The sequence below is a fragment of the Agelaius phoeniceus genome, chromosome 9 (genome assembly GCF_051311805.1).
Source record: "Agelaius phoeniceus isolate bAgePho1 chromosome 9, bAgePho1.hap1, whole genome shotgun sequence".
Lineage (NCBI taxonomy): Eukaryota > Metazoa > Chordata > Aves > Passeriformes > Icteridae > Agelaius > Agelaius phoeniceus.
In genome coordinates, this window is record NC_135273.1 from 27424016 (window position 1) to 27442242 (window position 18227).

At 39.4% G+C, this 18227-nt stretch overlaps 1 protein-coding gene across 5 annotated transcripts in view; it reads left to right on the top strand.

Moving 5' to 3' along the window:
• GRID1 (glutamate ionotropic receptor delta type subunit 1) overlaps positions 1–18227 on the top strand; it is a 485558-nt gene that overhangs the window by 370383 nt on the left and 96948 nt on the right. For all 5 annotated transcript variants that reach the window (XM_077183338.1, XM_077183339.1, XM_054637706.2 and 2 more), the window contains one exon: positions 10854–11027. In XM_077183338.1, the coding sequence (XP_077039453.1) occupies positions 10854–11027 (174 nt within the window). The remainder of the gene's footprint in view (positions 1–10853; positions 11028–18227) is intronic.

Below are 18227 nucleotides of genomic sequence, written 5' to 3' on the forward strand. Positions count from 1 at the left end.
ATACAGTGCATATTTCCCTAAACATTTATAGAGAGGGAGTGTTTGTGAAATTTTTACTGCTTCTGTTATTGTTCAGATGTTAAAATTCACTTCACGAAGCCTGAATCTGTAACATTGTGATAAAAGCCTTCAGCACTTGTGCACTAATGTGTGCACACTCGTACACACACAAATCCCACAGGGTGTCAGTTCTGCCTCTATTTTGGATGCTTTTGTTTTCTTTCTCCTTTGTGGCTAAAGACTGGGTAGGGAAGCTATGAGGGCAGCATGTAAATTTAAAGTGTAAATTTCTAGTGGAAAGTATCAGTGCACATAATTTGTAAATATCTCAAAATGCAATTCAGTCCAAACAGACAATTAGAGAAGTTTTTCAGACTCACAAAACTTTGGGAAAAAATCTTTGCAGACAGAAGGAAGAGGAAATGTCATGGCTATCCTTTCTTTTACAGAAGTGTTGGAATTTGTGTGTGATTAAAGCTACTGTGAGAAGAAGATGCATCGAGAATCTCCATGGATGCATCTGTAGAAATTTGGAGATTCCTTAGGGCTTGCTTCTTATTTAAGTGTGCATCCCTCCATGCTAGCAAGAGGACAGACTGATTAAGCTTTCCACGTACATGTTTCCAATTAGTGGTAGTGGGAAGTGCATGAATATTTGATGGAAAAGATGATGCTGATTCTTACTGTGATTTGTGGAATGGAATTAACTTTTAATTCCCAACAGTCAAATCAGCTCTTTTTGATGTGTTTCCATGCGAGTAGGAGTCCATTATGCAAATGGACCAAAACCTTAGCCAGTCTTTTTTTGTCCTGGGCAGATTGAGGACCCTACACCCAGTTCACCTTGTGACCCAGTGATCTCATTGCTAGGGAAGAGGGATGTAGGGCTGACTGATTGAAGGGGCAGTAGCAGGAAGAGAGCACGGGAAGGAGGACCTCCATGGAGGTTCCTTGTATGAAGAGCTGGATTGTAAACAGGTTTTTCAGGCCTTTTGCACTTCAGGGAGCCCATGAAGGGCTTTGGACAGCTCAGGCTACTGAGATCTGCTGACCCAGAGCACCTTACAGTGTACTCTGTCTCCCACTTCTCAAGCCAATGAGGACCTGAAACTTGGACTTACCTTGCTGTAGGAAGCACGACTGTGTAGCATGGTAGTCTTTCAATAAGAATTTTATTATTAAATTAAATGTACTTGACTCTCTTTGCACTGGCAAAATGATAAAGATTTGTGTTTGGGTATTGTTTTTCCCTTGTGTGCCTTCCCATGTGGTAGAATAGGAATTAAGTTTTGGGGGTAGAAAAAATTTGATCACTTAAATTTTGTTAGATAAACAAGACCACCAAGCTTTGGATGAGCTAACTGTAAATCTATATGACTGGTAATTATGCAGCAAATGAACAAACAGCCGTACTAATAAAATCCTGTTTGCTAGTTTTCAATAACCCAGGTCTGTGCTGAAGTATCTGTTCAGTTTGGATGCCATTGCTGGTGAGAAAGGACTTGGTCATCTTTAGAAAAAGGCTGGTTTATTGGGAGTTAAATTTATTCTGTGCAGTTGGAAGGCTGAACCATTACCTGGCAGGTTTTCTAGGGTAAGAGAATACACAGGGATGGATCTTTTCAGGCAGTATCATGTCCTCATATGTCCTCTTTGCAGCCAAAGTGATAAAAAACTTACTGCTTAAAAAAAATATATATTTGTTGTTCACTTTCCTAGTTCCAAACAGGTTATGTTTCAATATTTCAATAGCTGTCAAAAGTAGTGGAGATTAGAAGGAGAAAGATACGTTTTTCTAACTAACCACCCCCGTTTTGAATTATATTTCATCACCTGCACTTTTTGTTTTTATTCATCTAGAAATGCTAGAATCATCTAGAATCATCTCTTGCTTTCATTTAGATAGTGATTCTACCTAAATTCTGGGTTAAACATGCTAGGTAACTTTTTAAAAGCAAGAACACTTGTGATTCTTTTATAAATCTGTATAAAAGAAAACTCTTCCAAATTAGGACTCCTACATGTTTAGCTGTGTCTCCAGAATAGTCCAAAGCACTTTATTATCATTGCCTGTGTGGGGAGCTGCCAATGACTTGCAGTTTTGGAAGATCTGTTGGAACATGTCTGGTGTTCTGCTTGAACCTTTGCTGTTTATACCTTTGATGGTTGAGGTGACCCACCAGCTTTGACAGACATGTGCTGCTGCTTCTTTTGGCAAGACTGGCACACTTACAGATGGCCCCTGTTTTTTGGATGTTTATTTCCTATTTTTCTCCCTAGTTTTCTTTATTATTTTTATTTTTCTCTTTTCTTTCTCTTTCATACCAGGCATTAAGCATCTCTATTGGCTCCTCATAACATATTTCATTCTCCCCCTCTCTTTTTCTGCCTTTTCTGATAAAATGCTGTGCCTTGCCCAGGGCATGTGTCTGTGGGAGAGGTACAAGAGCAGTACTTGAAACTGAATTTGGATGTTGTTGTACCAGGAGCAGTGCTCCAGGAGATTGTGTCTACTTCTTTATTAGCAGCAGCAGCAGTAGGTCTGGGAGTATAAAAAGAGTTAGAAACCATATTTCCCTTTTTGTGGGACATCTTATGGTTTTAAAATTGTCTCCATTCCAAGGGTAAAGAAAAGATAAAATATTCTGGAAAACTGGAATATTGAACAAAATTATAATCAAATTAAACAAAGTATTTTATTCCCTCATCTCAATATATTTAATTCTAATTCAAAGTTTCTAAGCATTCACTATTTTTACATGTAAATCAGTATAAAAAGCAATGAACTACTCTTCCTGGAAGTGGAAGGGGTACAGAATTCAGCAGATAATTCAAATTAGTTGTTTCGCTATTAAGACATCATTTCTTTAATTTATTTTCAAACTTATTTTTTATTCAGTAGTTTAATCAAAAGCTGTAAGACATGGTCAGGCAAAGCACAACACTACTCATTGATAGGAGAACACTTTTTGTGAAGGGCAGGTAGGGATGAAAAAGAGGCAATGCAGTGTTACATGTCAAAAAACATCTGTACCCCTTCTGAAGCTGAGGAGAGGTGAGGGACAAACTTTTGGCTGGAAATATGCAGGAGACAGTGAGGAAGACTGTTTATGAAAGTGACTTTTTTTTGGACAGAAATGCCCTAAAGGCAAGAAATTAAAATAAAGGAAGATTATAATTTTCTTGCAGTGAAGAAAATAGGGTTGGGGAGCAGACAGAGCTTCACAAATTTCCTTTGATTGGCATTATCTGTACATGTTTAAAATGTTAAGGCAGCCATCAGTTCAGATTTCATTAGGGCTGAGGAAGCCAGGAGATAATTAGTGTGAAAGTGATCATGACATGGTGACATGAACATGTGAAGTTGGACAGTCTTTTGATGCCCATTATCCCCATGGTCCTTTTCCCACCTCTCCCTCTTCCCTGGGAGAAGAGGGAGAGTTGGGAAAAGGACCATAGGGATAATGGGCATCAAAAGACTGTCCAACTTCACAGCTTTGGGAAACTAGTAATGCTTTTGGAAAGATAACACAGTAAGTAAAGGGTGGCTAAAGAACTGGGATTCTCTGAAGATGAAGGCATAACAAGGTGTCCTTATGGTGACAGCGGGTTCTCTTGACAGAACTTGAAATCAGAAATGAATTCTAAAGAAAAAGTGATTTAAGAAAAGGGCTAGGGAAGAGTATAAAGGAGTAATAAAGTAAGGAATTATAAAACAAGGCCATGTAGCAAAATGACTCATACCAGGGATCATGAAAAGCAATAAAAAAAGTTTATATATAGCAGAAGATAAAGTGAGAGGTGATTACTTGAAAAATGGGGGTGTAATGTTTTTACTTAGCTCCCTGATTCTGGCTTTATAGAAACTATTAATTATTACCAGACTGTTAAAAACAGATTGTTGTAGTTCCAGTTGTTTTAGATGAATTTGAAGCACTCCACCAGGTGAGATTTAATATAGAGAAGTGCTTTTGCTTGTGGCTACGAAATGAGGTATAGGTGGTGAGCATCTTCAGGAGCCGCTTAGAATCCTTGTGGATAAAAGCCAGAATGGGAATCAGTGCTGTTGTGGTCCTGCTGAGTTAGCAAATGTAGTCCTCAGATGTGATACCAGAAACATCCATTGTAAGGTAAGGCAGGCAATTATTTTGCTCTGTTTGACATCAGCTTGGCTTTGTTGGAACGGTATTGCAAGTTTTGGGCAAAACACTATAAAACAGAACAAGGCATGCAGAACAATGTTGAAAATGTAAAGGAAAGCACTTAGTGTGATGAAAGCTTGGTGAAATATGACCCATGTGTAAAGGCTGAAAAACTTGGTACAAACATAACAAGAATATGATCACATCTTCAATCTGGAAATATAAGGGAGTACAATTTAATCTTCTGCAGTGGAAATTAGATCTTGTATTGGAAAATGGTTTGTGATCCAAGTCTGAGTGTATAGGAACAACTTCCTAGGTTGCCTTCTTCCATCCCATCATCTATCTCTCTTCTCACCTGGTTCTGCTCTTGTTTTTTATTCTTCATTTTTCATCACCCTCATATATTATTGTATTGTACTCACATTATGTAAGTCAGCAAAATAATAATTTCAGTGTCAGCATGGAAAGACAAATAAAACTGTGGTTTGAATGCCACTGGGTATTTTCTGATCTGCACCCTCTGCTCTAGGTCTGTCCATGCATCTTTTTTCAATGTGGTACTGACAGTTTATGCAAAGAGTCACTGCATATACTTCTTACTGAACCATTTATTCAGTACTTTTGGTGGTAACCATGAATGTAGGGGATCTGTGAGTCATGGTTGATTTCCAGCCATCACAGAACTCCATCCTTTTCTGTCTAGTGAATAAGCTGGAATGACTGTGTTTGATTAGATTCTGTCAGCCAAATCCACCCTTGGGGCCACCTCAGTGATTTGACTTAGCCAGGGATGAACTGAGCTTCGCGTTTCCTGGTATCAGTCATTTGTAATGGAGGATTATGTTGTAATTGTGTATGGTTAGAAGAATGCAGAGATTCTTCTATTGGACAGAAGAATGCCTAGTAATTAATTACTTGCACTTTTAATGTTTAAAAAAAAATTAATTGTAAGGTGTAAAAAGTAAGTCTGAAAGCTAAAGATCAGAGCTCCCTCTTGACTGCAGTTTTCATTTGTTGCTTTTACATTACATTGCTTTTCATTGATTCAGATCAATCCACATCAGAACAGATACAAAGGAACATTTGTCATTAACACAAAATAACTTCTTTTTTAGTTTTAGAATCACCACATTCTGTGCCATATGGACTAACAAATGCTGGAATTCAGTATTCACTAAGTTCTCAAACTGCAACCACGGCAATAGTGGGGAGAACTAGTAGAATTTCATTACCTTTTTTTTTTTTTTTTACTGTCTAAAAGATCAGGTAGTCTCTAGAAAGGAATGTACAATCTGCTAAAGAATTCCTTTTAGGTTAAGTGCCAACCACCTGTGGGTATTTCTCAGGGCACAATGGTTTAAGAAGTGAGGAAGCTAATGGGTGTCTGAATTTCTGTATTCCTGTGTTTCAACGTATAGTTTAATGCTGTGCAGAGTAACTTGAATCTAAGGTTGCAAATGAGTTCATTTCTTTATCTCTTAGAAAATGTTGTGCTGCTATTTGTCCCACTTAAAAGCAAACAAAGAAAATCAAACAGCTTACACTGCAACCTTGTGGGGTGGATAGCAGAAAGGTAAATTGTATTTGTAATGGTCTCTGCAAAAAGATACTTTTTTTTGTAGATAGAATGTGGAAAACCAGTTGATCCTTGTGTACTACCCTGAACTTAATAACTGGGGCTTGTAAAAAATCATCAGTAGCTTTTACAGTGCTAAGGAAAACCATGCTAAAAAAAAATTAGTCAGGGACCAGTTTCTTATTGGTGGAAATCTGTTTTCAATAACAAATCTGAAACAAATAGTTGTAGAAATAGAATACTATACAAATTCCAAGTCCATAGGAAAGCAAAGTATTCAGTAGTAAAAAAACCCTGAAATTCCTGTAAGCTTTAATCAAAAAATAAAACTAAACTCTGATTAACACCGAAAAAAAGTTGCTTTTTAATATTTTCTCTTTTCAATCTTTCTCTTTCAATAAAGATCCTGATTAGAGTCAGTAAGCACACAGAAACTACTAAAGCAAATGCAGGTCTAATGCATTTGGCTGAATTCTTCCCAACTATTTTGATATTTGTCAAAAAAGCTCTCTTAGCTGAGAAAGAGAAGGGAAAACTGATGTGGGAAGAAAAGTTCTTGGAATTTTTTTTGCAGGAAAAGCAATAAAAAATTTTGGAAATATAGCAAGAGTAGACAATTCATCAGAGAAGCCTTAGACAGGAAGTTAGAGTGCTAAGGGGCTTGGGGAACTCTGGGCCATGTGGAGATGACATTGTCCTCATCACTTGAATACCAGTCAAAAATTTTAGACAGAAGTTGACCTTATTCTTCCTTTTTGGACAGATGATGCTTTCCAAATGATGCTGGTGGTGCTGCCAGCAGATTAATTTATAGATCTTCAGTGGACAGATGAAACTTTCCCAAGCTCAGCCCAGGTGATCAGTCAGAGCAGAGGGCAGAAAAATGGCTATTGATGCTTTTCCTTTCCCCTCTCAGGACATTCACTCAGAGCATCTTTCTGCTCATCCTGCTCTGGACTCAAACTCAATTCTTTTTAGTGCTGTTTGCACAGGTCTCTCTTCACCACTGTTTCATTGGCTATAGGGGGCAGTTTTCTATATGAGGGACAAGAAGTGTCTCACAACCCCCTGGTGTGACTACTCCTTACTTTCTGTTTCCATCCTGCACTTCTGTTGCTTCTGCCAATACTTGTTTCCTTTCCTTTCCCCACATCAGACGTGCCCAGTATGTCTGTAGGTACTACTGGTCCTCTTGATTTGAGAATTAAATGGCTTCTCAGCTGTCATCTGGGCACCTCTTTATTATTTTCCTTTATAAAATATTTTTTGAAAGTTGAGAAAAATGAGCAGAAAATAGAAGAGTAATTATCAGATAAAGTCTATCTCAGCAAGATACTTTTTTCCCCAGGGGCAGCATGTAGGCAGGTGTAAGATAATGAATGATGAGCAGAGTTTTCTTAGCACATGGCTGTAGAGCAATATTGGGAAAAGTTATGACTGCAGTGGTTTTTCTTCACTTTTTTGGAGAATGTTTTTCCAGAAATGCCTATGTGCATTTTGGGTAATCAACAGTGTCTGTGCAAATTGCTGTGGCCTAATTTTTGTTTGGTTAGAGCCAGGACTGAGGTCCTGCTCACTTGTTCTCTTCATATGGAAGTACCTCATCTTATTTTCTTTGCTTCATTTTAAAGCACCAATCCGTGTAATGATGTCTGTGTTTACTTTGATAACCAGAAGTTGGTAAATTTTTAACACTTTGCTATATTTTACTTGTTCTTGAAAAAGTTCAGACCTTTTAATAATCATTTATGAATGCAAGTGGGACAAACATTCTAAGATATTCTCAAATTGTACAAAAATACAGAGTAAAAAAGTTTAAAAATAGAATAGAAATACAAGAAATACAGTGTGGAAATTTCAGAAGATTTAGGAAATGACACATTTCAATGCAAAATGTAGCAATTTGCAATTACAATTTATTCTAATTGTATTCCAGGTACTCTATATTTATTACTTGCCTAAGGAAATCTCACTTCTCTCCTTTTGGCTGCGATCTTCAACACTGCAGCATTTATATTTATTTATTTATTCCCATAGAAATCTAGGGTTTTCTTTTCCTGATAACTGCTTGAAAGTTATACATAGACTTGAAACAGTACTGGATATGTACTTGCATCATGCCCAAAGAAATTTGTAGGGTTTAGAACTGGCCTGATTCTCATGCTGTGGAATTACACAGAAAGAGACTCAGTCAGCTAGGAGCAAGGTCATAGATGAGCTTTGATGAGTTGTTTTAATAGTGAATAATAATAATAATAATAATTTTTTTCCACACTAATATCAATGATGGAGTTTTGTTTGCTTTGTTCAGCTTTTACTATCATTTTGTGCGCTTTCCACCCTGCCCCCCAAGAGAATTTTTAGTAAGGAATAATATTTTGTTAAATCAGCACATCTTCTACTGTATAGGCTCTCACTGTGATCTGAGAAAGACATCTGGACACCCAGTGCAGAGTCCTTATCTCTAGAAATGGAGCTAATTAAATTAAACTAGGACTACATCCCTGTAGAGACTTTTAGGAGCATTGGGTAAATAGAAGTGAGGTGTGGTACTGGATGTGTGAGGATGGGAGTTGGACAGGTGATCGTGCACAGATCATTAGAATTCATTCATTGTATTAGAACATCTGTTCATTGTATTAGAACATTTTCTGTGGTAAGAAAAGTGGACAATGTCCTTTCTTTAAAGGATCAATCTTTTTATTTACATATATGTGTGTGTGTGTGTCTGTTCATGTGGGATGCAGAGAAGCCAGCAATATGTAAATGTTGAATAAATCTACCTACAGGGTAAGCTGTGGTGAACCTTCTTGAAAAATAGCTAATTGAATGATATTTTCTGGATTTTCAACAAGTGTTCATTTATAGATGTAAATAGTGCATTGAGGGGAGTTAGAATAACCCATCAAACAGTATTGATACTACTGAAAAAATCCAAATAAATCTCTAGCTTGTCTCCATGAGCATCCTTGTTCTCACTGCTGTTCTATTTAATCCTCCAGTTTTCTCAGGGATATATTTTCTGGAAATATGTTTCAGTTCTTTAAATTATTAATGCCATTAAAATTTATAATTTTCTATCATTACCTCTAGGAAAATAGAGATTGTAATGTGAAACATAATTGTCTCATTTTGTGATTTGTGTTATGATAGTTGAGCACAACTAAAGCAGATTTAAGTATTCCCCTGAGCACTATGACGTGGTATTGCAAACTAACTGAAGTTCTGTGTGTGCAGATAAACAGACAGATAAACTAATTCCACAAGTAACCAATATTTGAGTTTCTGAGACATCTTTGACAGGAAGTGTCTCACTTAGAGGGGACACAAAATGTGTGTGGTGAGAGCTGAACTGAAGGTTTGGATGATGTGGTTTTGGGTTTTTTTTTTTCCGATTTTCAGCCATTTGGTCTGAGTGTTCCTACCAAGGGATGCAGCCTAGGAGGTTATGAGTTTAAAGCTATGCCATTTAATTGTCTCTCCCTCAGACTTCAGCTTAGAGGTGTCTTTTAACACCCCTCAGATCCACAGAGGGGAAATCTTGAGGGGTCTGTAGAGCTTGGGGCTCTGCTACATTGTCTCCTTGCAAGGCTAGAAAATGCTGCCCAGCATTTTCTGTTACGCCTCAAAATCTTTGTCTTCTGTAAGGATGTATTTGTTTTCTGATTTACTGTTTTTATGCCACGCCAGTTGGTCTGTCATTAATGCAATGAATTTCACCTTCTTCAAAGTTAAAAATTCATATTCCTAACAAAAAAAGGGAAATTGGCAAAGAAGAACTGAATTGAGCCAAGGTACAGTACTAGTCAACCATAACAAGTAATTATTTTAACCCCATGGTCATTTCCCTCACAGCTTGACAGAGAAAATGTCAAGAAAACAAAATAATTTTTTCTTGAATGTTAAATGTCCAGAGGCAGGCTCACTTCTGCTGCTGATGCATCACAAGCTGTGGGCCCTGGTGACCGAGTACCTGCAGCAACATGAGTGATTTGCAGCCCCCTGCGCTGCAAGGGGCTGAGAGAGCCCTGTGCAGGCTGGGCACTGGGCTGGCCCAACTGTGCAGCCAGGGCAGTCCAGCTGTGCTGGGGATGGGCTGATGTGCCTTGCAGATGCTGCTGGTGGCCCTGGTGAGGAGCTGGGATATACAGCAGGTGCCTGGGGGGGGTGAGTGCAGGCAGCAGTGCCTGCCTTGCCTCACAGTGAGCTCCTGCCAGGGCAAAAACATCACAAGCTCCACCTTTGTTATGATTCCAGGATCAGCTAAGCCTGTGATTTTCAAACTGGGGTAAAAAATGAGGTTTTGTTTTTGTGTCTTTCTTTAAACACAAAATGTGTAAAGCATGGAGTGGAGCTGGCTTTAGCCTCCCTATAGGAGCAGTAGATGCAGGCTCTGTCCCAGGATGGATTAGGAGGTTGGGGTGTGTGAAGGTCTGCAGTGAAGCTTTAGAAATTGTGAAGCCTGGAAAGAAAAGCAGCCTGTCCTTGAGGTCTCCTTATATCTTCTCCCAAATTATTCTCTGTGCACAAACTGATGTTCCTAAATGTGTCAGACCCCTCCATAAAGTTTCTTCTATTTTTTATTTCCTAATACAGACAACCTCAAAAGACTTCCTTGAGTCATTACCAGGATTAGTCTGCAGAAATGATCTACTGTACTTATGGGAAAAGTGCTTTCTTGTAATGTTGTTCACAGGTGAAAGAGCCATATTTCCTGAAGACTGTTATGTTTTTCAATTGTTATTTTGTCCTGAGGATATAGTGAGGTTCTAGTCTGTCAAACAAAAGGTCTTTCTATATAAATTTCATTTCAAGGTGTTTTTTTTTTTTTAAGAAATCTATTTGAGACCATTTTGGTGCTTTCCTTTGAGGAACTACATCTGCAAAATTGTAGTAATGCCAAGATGGATAGTACTGTGTTAGGCTCTTTTCTTTTGTTTCAGATGATGTATAAAAAAATAGCATCGTTGTTATTAAATGCAAAATGACATTTGGCGTAGACTAAGCATGCCCATCTGTAAAATAATTCCCCTGCTGTATTTAAAAAAAAAAAAATTTAACCAATAATGAAAGAAATAGATAAAATGTCTGGACAAACATGTGTTTTTAAATGGCTGTGTCTTCGTTCACAGGAAATCACTGATAATGAAATATTAGAGTTGGTGCATAGTGCTCTGGGGAGGATGACAGTGATCCGACAGATTTTCCCTCTGGCAAGGGACAACAACCAGAGGTGCATGAGGAACAACCACCGAATATCCTCGCTGCTCTGTGATCCACAGGAAGGCTATCTTCAGATGCTGCAGGTCAGTAGCTGTGCACAGCAGAAAAAGTCCATCTTAAGAACTTGCCATGGGACAGTTTTCTCTGGCTGTATTAACCCAGAGGAGGAAGGAAATGAGTACAGATAAATCTGATCTGGTCAATGTTTCTTGACTTTATTAATTTATTTTATTTCCTAGTGCTGAGTGCTTTAGATGTGATGTTACGTCCATGAATTATCAACAAGTGGTTGCACTAAGTCAGAGCTGATTTTGCATATATTATTCACTTAAGAATCTTTTTATATTTGAAAAGTATTGTGCCATCATAGTCCTGTGATATTACAGCTTGCTTATTGTATTTATGCCTGTTAGACATCTGTTGTGAAAGAGTGAACCTGGGAGGATAATAGAACTCTGATAGGTATTGGGCTGCAGAGCATTTCATATTTAGGTAATGGACTGAATCAAGCTGATGTATTCTGTCTGTCCCTTTCAATAGTTTCAGAAGTCTCCAGCAGCTGGTAATTGTCTGAGTGTTGAAAATATGCACTGCTAGTTCAAGTTTCAGGTTTTGGTAACACTTCTGACTTTGGTGTTAGCAACATCTTGACATTTCTTGGCAAGTTGTCCCAGATATCAGAATTTTTTTTGCAGTCATTTAAATATTATTTCATAGGTGCTATTTCCAATGATAGTGCAATAATTCAGAAACAAAGGCCTTGTACTTTCAGTGGGACTTATGTATTTTGGTTTACTTCAGACACAGTTAAAAATCTTATTTATATCACTATTGAAGGTGTTGGAATATAGGTATAAACTTTAGTGGGACATATATTATAAACTCACTTAAAAACATTTAATTGCAAACTTAGTCTTAAACTGAGATGGGTTGAATGAGGACGCAGTGGTTGAGCCTGTGGGCTGTCCAGTGTGGATGTGCATTGTGGGGTGATGGAGAAGGGCCTTGGTTAGTCTTGGGGAGGAGCTGTCACCAGCCTGGCCTGCTGCAGCCTGCTCAGGAGGGTGTGTGGGGCCAGGGCTCCTGCAAAGTGGAATCCTGTCCTGGAAAAGTTTCAGACCAGGAGAGACAGGGAGAGTGTCAGGAAGGGAAGTGGGTTAAGATTTCCCAAGGAATAGGGGTGTTAATTTTACTTATTTGCACCCTACTAGAAGCAGAGACTGAAATGCTTTAAGGTGCAGATACAAACAGTTCTTCCTTGAAGAGAAGCTCTTCTGGCTCAGGTTCTGTCCTAGCCATGGCAAGGTTTGGGAAAAGCCAAACACACACCCTGAGCATGGCTGTATTCTTTCTGCACAGGGGAAAGGCTGTGTCTGCTTTGGCTCAGAAAGAAAAGACACTTTTGATCTTTGTTAGTAACTCTGAGGTATGCTGTAATGAGAACAACGACCGCTCATTTCAGAGGATCAAAGCAATTTCCAGTATGATGAAAAATTATCTATGCTGCACCAACAAATCACTCATTGGGGAATAATCTTCCATTACAGCAGGATTTTGAGTATTGCTGCCTATGCTGGTTTATGCATAATCTAATTCAGAGACTCAACTGAAGGGCTCTGACAGGCCACTGAGCAAGTTCTAATTTGCAAATTTGCAAACTGGTAACTGGGAGTGGATTTGCTAACACCATCAGCCTCATGTCCTATTACTGAATTTAATTGATAAGGATCTTTAGATAAGGACCCTCTTCCTGCTGATTTCCAGATGTGGATTTTTGGAAACAAAACCTTCTCAGTTTCTGTCTTCCATAAATTTTATACCACCTTAGAAACTATCTTTGGGAGAATGGAATGGTAATGGAATGGTAATGTTATGTTTTGCCCATTAGTTCCTTTTCTATGAACTTAAAAACAATAGAGATAAAGAAGTGCAGAGGTAAAATGTTTTTGGCAGCTGATTCTGTAGCTTTCATGTTTGATTGCATTGGCATGAAAGACAGAGGGCACATGTGAGAGCTCTCCAAATTAGCTATCCCCAGTATATTTTTAAGTGTCTATAGATTGAATACAGGATGTTTTTGTCATGTGGAGTTATACCTGAAGTGTTCCATAGCTACATTTATTTTTCATAGGTTTTGCCAAAATATCTTATGTAACACCTTGTGGATATACAGCTCATATTAATTTGAATGTGACTGACATGTTATTAATGGTCCTGTAATTCAGGTACTTGCAATTTTCTGTTTCTCTTTTCCTGCTTAAAAAAAAGAGTAGTGACCTTTTGCTGTACAGAAGTACATCACTGAATTACCCCTGTTGCCAGAGGCTGCAGCAGCTCCAAGCTCCATGTCAGGCTGCATGAATCCACCAGAGGCAGTGACCGCCTGCCAGCACTAAGTCTTTGTGTTGCTTTGAAGTACTTTGATTAAGACCACAGTTTGGAAATCCCTGCTTCATTCTCCCTTGGGCAGTCTCATATTAATAATTGCTTGTTGTCAAGGTAACTTACGAGCTATTGTTGGTTAATTATTTATTTAATGACTTTGAAGAACAATAAGCTAATCTCTGTCAACCTCTAGCTGTAGTATTTTTCTAGGGGAGAATTTAGCACTTTTAACAAGCTAGTGAAGAAAGAAACATTTACGTCATGGATTATTAACTTTGTTCCGGCTAAATTAATGAAAATCTTTTTGGAACGATTTTGTTCTCTGTGTCTTTAGTACCATATCCTGGAAGGTTGTTTTTCAGTGGGTGATCATCCCGGTTTGGCATTCTGACAAGCCTTTTAAAGATCAGGCTGTTCTGCAAGCTCATCCAAAAACTCGTCTGTTCTGAATGTTTTGTGGAAATCCAATCTTATTCCATCAACCCACTTGTCAAAATTTTGCTCATGCCCTTATTTCTTGCACGTATAATATACTCATCTGGGTTTCTGCTTCAAGTGGAGAAAAAGCTTTATAAAGTTTCCTGTCTTGATCTTTTTATTTGACTTCAGAGGACTGCATTTCTCACTGTCTTATTCTTCAGGTAGGATTTTTTGTGTCCATCTCTTTTACTGTTGCTAAACGGAAAAGACACAGTTTAGAGCTTGCTTTCTTCCGTTGGCCATTGGTGTCCTGTGGTTTGAGCCAACAGTGTTGTCAGTGTTGCCTCATCTGGAGAGAAAGCACTGAAACACTTCAGGATTCATAGTCCCAGCCAGGCCTAGTATGTATCCTCACATGGCATTTGAATGGTACATAGTGGTCTAGTTGCTATTAAACTTTATAGATGATTTCAGAAATGTTCTTACAGACTCAATTTGAAAAACTATTGCTGTATAATTTGCTTCTTTCCAAAATATTTCTCTTGAAGTATTAGTTTTGATGGCACTCTACATACTCGATTTTTGGTGAAGGTATTTTTTTCTTTTGTCAGGTTAGTCACAATGCATTAATAAATTCAAAATCAGATTTTTTTTTGTTTGTTTTTTTAAAGAAAGATTTCTCTTTAGAAATGTAATTCCCATTAGTTTTTTTTTTGCCCTTGCTTACTATTTATGTAGTTGATGAGTTCAATCCATGTAAGATTCTAAAGCTTTTAAAATATATTACAGGGACACAGTGTATCTGAAATCATTTAGCATGACCCAAAATGCATAGTAGGATTGAAAAGGCAAAAAGAAAACTCCAGTATCTTGTGTCACAAAATTAATGAGCTTATTCCTGACTGAGAGTCCAGCCTCTCTGCCGAAGAACTATTCCAGACATTGCTTGGACATATTTGAGGAGACATTGAGAAGTGTGGGAAGATATTAATTGAAAGAGCTGATCTTCTCCTTGAATAAAAATTCCATTCTTCAGTGATGTGTCCATCAGATATCTATGTAGGCATCTCTTAGCAGTTGCTCCTACAACGCTGGGTTTTTATTTCTGATCTATTTTCTGTCCAGGAGTCACTGCAATATAACTACTGTAAGTGAAGTTATTTCTTAGGATGTGTTTGAGTGTCTAAACTTAAGGGCCTGGTTGTGCAATTTTGTCCAACTAAATGGCTTTATTCTCATCTGGCTTGTTAACACTGCTATTATTACACAACTGTAGAGTGCTACTGAGGGGCAGTAAATATTGATTAAACCCTATTAAAGCATTCACTTTCTCCCATAAAGGATTGATGAGCCACATTTTTCCTTTTCTTTCAATGCAAACCTATATTTGCTAGTCTCTTCAGCAAAGTTTAATTTGGATTTTTGGCCAGATGTTCAGTCACAGTGAAATTGTTTCTGAGTACAATGTGAATGTAAAGTATCCTTGAACTGACTTTACTGCCCATTGCCCAGCACAAATCTCTCCCTGAAGCCCAATGACGTGTGTTTTCTACGAGGTGTGTTAGCAGAAGAATTCATTAAAAACCCCAAAGCACTGCGGGTGTCCCGTGGCCATGGGGGATTTTGTGATCACACTGGAGGTTAAAACCCCAGGTAGGCTCTGCAATGATCTTTTCCTCTCTGCCTCTTTTGACTGCTGGATTTCTCTATTTGCATAATTATTTCATTGAATTTTTGTTCGCCACTCAATCAGGAAGCAGACAATAGTGGCTCAAAAAAACCATCAAAAGTACCTCCATTTTTCATTTATCACCTCTGAAACCTAATTTGTACCTATATTTATTTATAAATGAGGAAGGATAAAATTATAATCTTCTATGCTGTTTTGCAATTCCAGCATTTACCTCTTGTCCTTCTGTTTGACTCTTGTTTATGTTCAGTTCTCTTTATCAAGGCACTACTACTAGACTTTCCTTGCATAGTTAGTGTTAGCTGTGCCAAATTCCTGAGATGTTTAGTGACTGAAGCCAATGCCTCCAGCTAACAAACTTGAGCATTATAGGGTAATCCAGACCTTGTATTATTGCTGACACATTGTTACAAAACATACTGGCAAAGAAAACACTCATAATGATAAATGCCCACAATAAATAGCTGAAGGACAGTGAGCATTCAGAGACTAGAACCTGTAAGAAGGGAAGAGTGTTGTGATATGTGTAACTGTGTAAAAACAGGAGAAAATATACAAGGAAAGAAGAGCTGCTTATCAATTAAAAAGAGATTCTGAGAGTGCAGTCTTACAAAGAACTATTTGGAAAGCTCATTGAGATACTTAAAACTAGAATGGGCAGAACACTAAATAATACAGTAGTTAGATGCCTTACTGACAGAAAGCTTGAATAAATATACACTTGAGGCCTATTTTTTGGTGGTTGTAGGAGAATTTTAGTCATTTTATTTCATTTGCCTTAGGGATAATAAATAAACAGCCCTTTGGAAGTTGGAAGATGACATTTGAGTCTTTAATGAACGTTTGTTTTTTGACTGTGTTTCCTTGAATGCCAGAGTGCTGGCTGTGATCCCGCTCTCCCTGAGCAGCAAGTGTGTATTTATAACCTAGGCACTGGTGTGCTGTCTCACAGTAGGCTCTGCCCACGAGAGATGATGGCTGTGGGCAGGACCAGGACAAACAGCTCCCAGGGCAGCCCTGGGGACAGTGGTGGCCAGGACAGGGCTGTGGTGTGGCACTTTGTGTGCCTCCACCAGCTGGGGCTGCTGAGGGAGAGGCCGCAGTGCAGGCCTCAGTCTCCAGGGATGGCCGGGCCCTGTCCCCTGGTGCCCCTGCCTGTGAAAGGGGTGTCCAGGCACAGAACCTCCAGACACACCTGCCTGAGCTGCAGGAGCCCCTGGACACACCTGCCTGAGCTGCAGGAGCACATGGAAAGAGTGAGGAAAGGCCCATGGGAGAGGGGAGGAACATCAGGGAGGCTGGGAAGGAGTTGGAGAGCTGGCTCAAAGCACAGTCTGCAAGTGGACCCACAGCTAAACAGATCCAAACTTTCCTGCTGGCACCACCCAGAAGGGAGGGATGGAGGGTGGTGAAGAGAGTGAAAACCTGCAGGAGGAAGAGACTTTCCCCAAAGCCTGATGTGCCCTTGCAGAGTCACTTGACCACTTGCAGGCTGAAAAGACCCTTCAGATCAGGGGAGAGGCTGGAGCTGAGTAAGGCAGCCTCATCTGCTCCTTGTGTAGCAACTGGCTCAACTCAGAAAGCAAGCAGTTGACAGCAGTGGGTGACTTTCTTCTGAGAGACATGGAGGCACCTGGTTCCTGATATGACATTGTAACAGGGATGGGACTGAGTGACTAAGAGGCCTCATACACTGGCCATGATCTGCTGCTGTTGATCTGTGTGGGCCACAGAGATAGAGCCTGCAGTGGTCTGAGGGGGATCCAGAAGGAAGAGAAGCCAGTCAGAAATGCCAGGAGGCCTGCAGGGATAAACAAGTGGTGTTCACCCTAGAAAAAACACAAAACACTAAAAGGAAGTCTCTCTGCAGAGACTGGAATCTGGGACAGGAAGCTGCTGAGAAACACAGAGAAATTGTGTGAGCAGTCAGGGATCAAGTTTGGAAGACTAAAGCCCGCACAGAATTAAGTCTGACCGTGAATGTCAAGGGAAAACCCAAAATCTTCTGTATGTACAGTTGGTGATAAAAGGGAAATGAGCAAAAATATGAACCATCTGAATGAAATAGGAGACTTGGTTACTCAGGATAAGGAAAAGGTTGAAGTCCTCAATGATTTATTTGCTTCAGTCCTCACTGGCAAGTCCTCCAGTCACATGTTGTGAATGCCCCAAACCTGGCAGTGTCCCAAGGCCAGGATGAACGGGGCTTTGAGCAACCTGGTCTAGTGAATGGCATTCCTTCCCACAGCCGGGTGGGGCTTGGAGTTAGATGATCTTAAAGGTCCCTTCCAACCCAAGAAATTCTGCCATTCTTTGAAATGTATTTAAGAAAATGAAACAAGTCAAATTTTGAGTCCCTCTGCTCTAACAATATCCTTGTTAGCACACCGTTATACCATGAATAAGGCATCAATCTTTGCTGCTCCTGCTAAGATGCTCTCTGTCATTACAGACACAAATGTGCAACTGCACTAGGCAGTACTTGAGCTGTGGAAGTTGACACACAGGTTTAGGGCATGCTGGGGTGTGCATAGCAGTCACCATGATCTCTCTCCTCAGGCAGCAGGCATTTCTGGCGGGCTGCACTTGCTCTGAACTCCTCTTCCATCTGCTTCATCCTTGGAGCTGATTGCTGTGGCCACTCACAGAGCAGTTTTGGCAGCAGCAGGGTACAGATGCCCAGCTTCGGAATGAGTTTTTGAAGTAGTGGCATCTCAGTGTCAGCTTGCCTTTCAGCTGATCTCTGGCTGGATTCCTGGCTTTGCTGGCCACTCAGGAGTTGGGGTCA